This window comes from Rhagoletis pomonella, unplaced genomic scaffold (assembly GCF_013731165.1).
Source record: "Rhagoletis pomonella isolate Grant_MI unplaced genomic scaffold, Rhpom_1.0 Rhpom_scaffold_00033, whole genome shotgun sequence".
Classification (NCBI taxonomy): Eukaryota; Metazoa; Arthropoda; class Insecta; order Diptera; family Tephritidae; genus Rhagoletis; species Rhagoletis pomonella.
In genome coordinates, this window is record NW_023458587.1 from 58719 (window position 1) to 61471 (window position 2753).

Genomic DNA, 2753 nt, shown 5'->3' on the forward strand with positions numbered 1-2753 from the left:
GCATCCAACTGGCTGACCCCACTTTTCACATTTCGTCAAGAGTGGATATTCTTCTGGGAACTCAGCATGTCTGGGATATCTTCACTTTTAACAAAATGGCCGACGACGTCGGCAACCAATTCGCTATCTCGACAATTTTCGGCTGGGTTATCACTTCTATTAGTCTGTGGGAGAAATTTCTTCCATCTCTTCCCATATTACGGTTTCGGATGTAGATCATACACTGCGCAAATTCTGGGAGATCGAGGAATCCAAACCACCTCTGTCAATGGACTCCGATGACCTTTTGGTAGAACAACATTTTCAGAATACAGTATCCTTTTAAGGGAAATCCACCGCATTTTTCAAACACCTTACAGGGAGCAGTTTCTAGGTTCCATGCAGTAGAACGGCGCTTGTTAAAGAATATGCCGCTCAGAGATCAGTATGTACAGTTTATGCGACAGTACGAGGCATTAGGACATATGCACGCAATAGAAGAATGTCATGGTATATCTAGTGATGGTCACGTATTTTATCTACCTCATCACCCAGTTCTCGGTAAAAATCTTAGGGTAGTTTTCGATGGATCATACGCTGACACTATGGGGGTGTCTCTTAACAGCTCCTTACATGCAGGGCCAAATATACAACGTAACCTGTTTGCGGTTTGCTTAAGATTTCGCTTTCATCAGTTCGTATTCACGGCGGACATTGTCAAGATGTTTCGCCAAATATGGGTATCTGAATATCATCGCGACTTTCAAAGGATTGTATGGAGGGAAAGTCCTGACTTGCCTCTTAAACATTATCGGTTGAACACGGTTACCTATGGAACTGCATGTGCACCATTTCTGGCAGTAAGGGTTCTGCAGCAGCTGGCTCATGACTCCAAGGAACAGTTTCCCCGCGCGAGTAGCATACTGCTGGAGGACTTTTATGTAGATGACGTGCTGACGGAGGCGGCCTCGGAGACGGAGTTAGTGGAAAGACGTGATGAGTTGGTTCAGCTGTTTAAAAGCGGAGGTATGGAATTGAGCAAGTGGGTATCCAACTCGACTCACATCATTTCGGACCAGTCCGTTCACCATGAAGTGTTCTCAGAAGAAACTACAAAGGTACTTGGTTTGTACTGGAGCCCTAAGGAAGATACATTGACATACCGAGTGCAACTCTCCACCACAGCTGTGGCTAGTAAGAGACACGTTTTTTCAGCTGCTTCACGCTTGTTCGATCCTTTCGGTCTCTTGTCTCCTATTGTTATACGCTTTAAGGTAATGTTTCAAGCCCTCTGTCTCCAAAACCTGGGCTGGGACGATCCACTGCCTACACACTTGGCTAACCTGTGGGCAGCATATCAGGAAGACATTCATCATGTACGCGATCTAACTATTGCCCATTTCGTTCCTAATAGTGCCACCGAATGGGAGCTTCATGCGTTTTCAGATGCATCACTTAAAGCATATGCAGCGGCGGTCTATTGCCGTTTCGTAAACGACACAGGCCAATCCAACGTTTCTCTGATAGCTGCAAAAACTCGCGTGGCACCATTGAAAACAGTTTGTTTACCGCGGCTCGAGCTATGTGGGGCACTATTGCTAACACGTTTGGTTAAGGTCATTCTTGACTCAATGCCACACCGAACTATCTGAGTATATACCTGGTGTGACTCTACGATAGTTATGTCATGGCTTTCCATTCCTCCAGTAAGGTTGAAGACCTTCGTTGCTAACAGAACCAGTGAAATTCTGGATACCCTTCCACGGAACGTGTGGCACCATGTGGCATCAAAGGACAACCCAGCAGATTGTGCCTCACGCGGAATGTCAGCTGCTGCGCTAACAAATTTTGAGTTATGGTGGAAGGGACCAAGTTGGTTAAGCAGCGGGGAGAAACTCAACAATCTTTTAAGTAAGAACATTTTTCCCACTCCTCACATCGACCCAAACGTTACAAATGAAGTTAAAGGTACCACCGTTACCATGGTATCCATGAACGAAAACGATATATTAAACGACTTTTACGAACAATTTCGTACGTGCATCGCTTTATAGACCGTTTACGCAAACGCGCTCCACACACCACATCAATCAGCTTTACCTTCGACGAAATTGATAATGCACGTAACGTACTTCTGCGTCATGCCCAAGCCTGTTTCAAGGACGACATCGAGTCCCTGAAGTGCCAACAAAACATAAATAACCGCTCAAGAATCATTAAATTAGCACCGTTTTTAGACGATTAAAACCTTCTTCGAGTAGGTGGACGGATCTCCAACTCCGACTTGGATATGGAGGCCAAGCATCCGATCATTATACCTAAACGACACAAGATCACTGATATTATACTGACTTATGAGCATCATCGGCATCTCCATCCAGGAGTTTCAGCACTCTTCGTAATCGTACGACAGAATTATTGGATATTAGGGGCAAGGAATTTAATCCGAAGAATCACGCACGCTTGTTTAAAATGCTTTCGTCAACGGAATTCGAATACCCAACAATTTATGGCTGACCTTCCTAACATTCGTGTACAACGAGCATTTCCATTCCAGCACACCGGATGTGATTACGCGGGACCGATAACCATGAAACTTTATCGAGGCAGAAACGCTCGTCAGTCAAAAGGGTACATTTGCATATTTGTTTGTCTCGCCACGACAGCTATCCATATAGAGTTGGTAACAGATTTGTCTACGGATGGATTCCTATCAGCACTTCGCCGCTCCATGTCACGCAGAGGCAAATGTACACAGCTGTTCAGTGACAATG

The 2753-nt window shown here is 45.1% G+C and overlaps 1 protein-coding gene across 1 annotated transcript; it reads left to right on the forward strand.

The window, feature by feature from the left end:
- The first annotated feature begins 701 nt into the window (after positions 1-701).
- Positions 702-1631, forward strand: LOC118749690. Its single transcript, XM_036484486.1, has one exon. It carries the CDS (start codon positions 702-704, stop codon positions 1629-1631), a length of 930 nt encoding a protein of 309 aa, XP_036340379.1.
- The last annotated feature ends 1122 nt before the right edge of the window (positions 1632-2753 follow it).

Coding starts and splice junctions, on each gene's coding strand:
- LOC118749690 (XM_036484486.1), top strand. CDS start 702: ATGTTTCGCCAAATATGGGTATCTGAATATCATCGCGACTTTCAAAGG.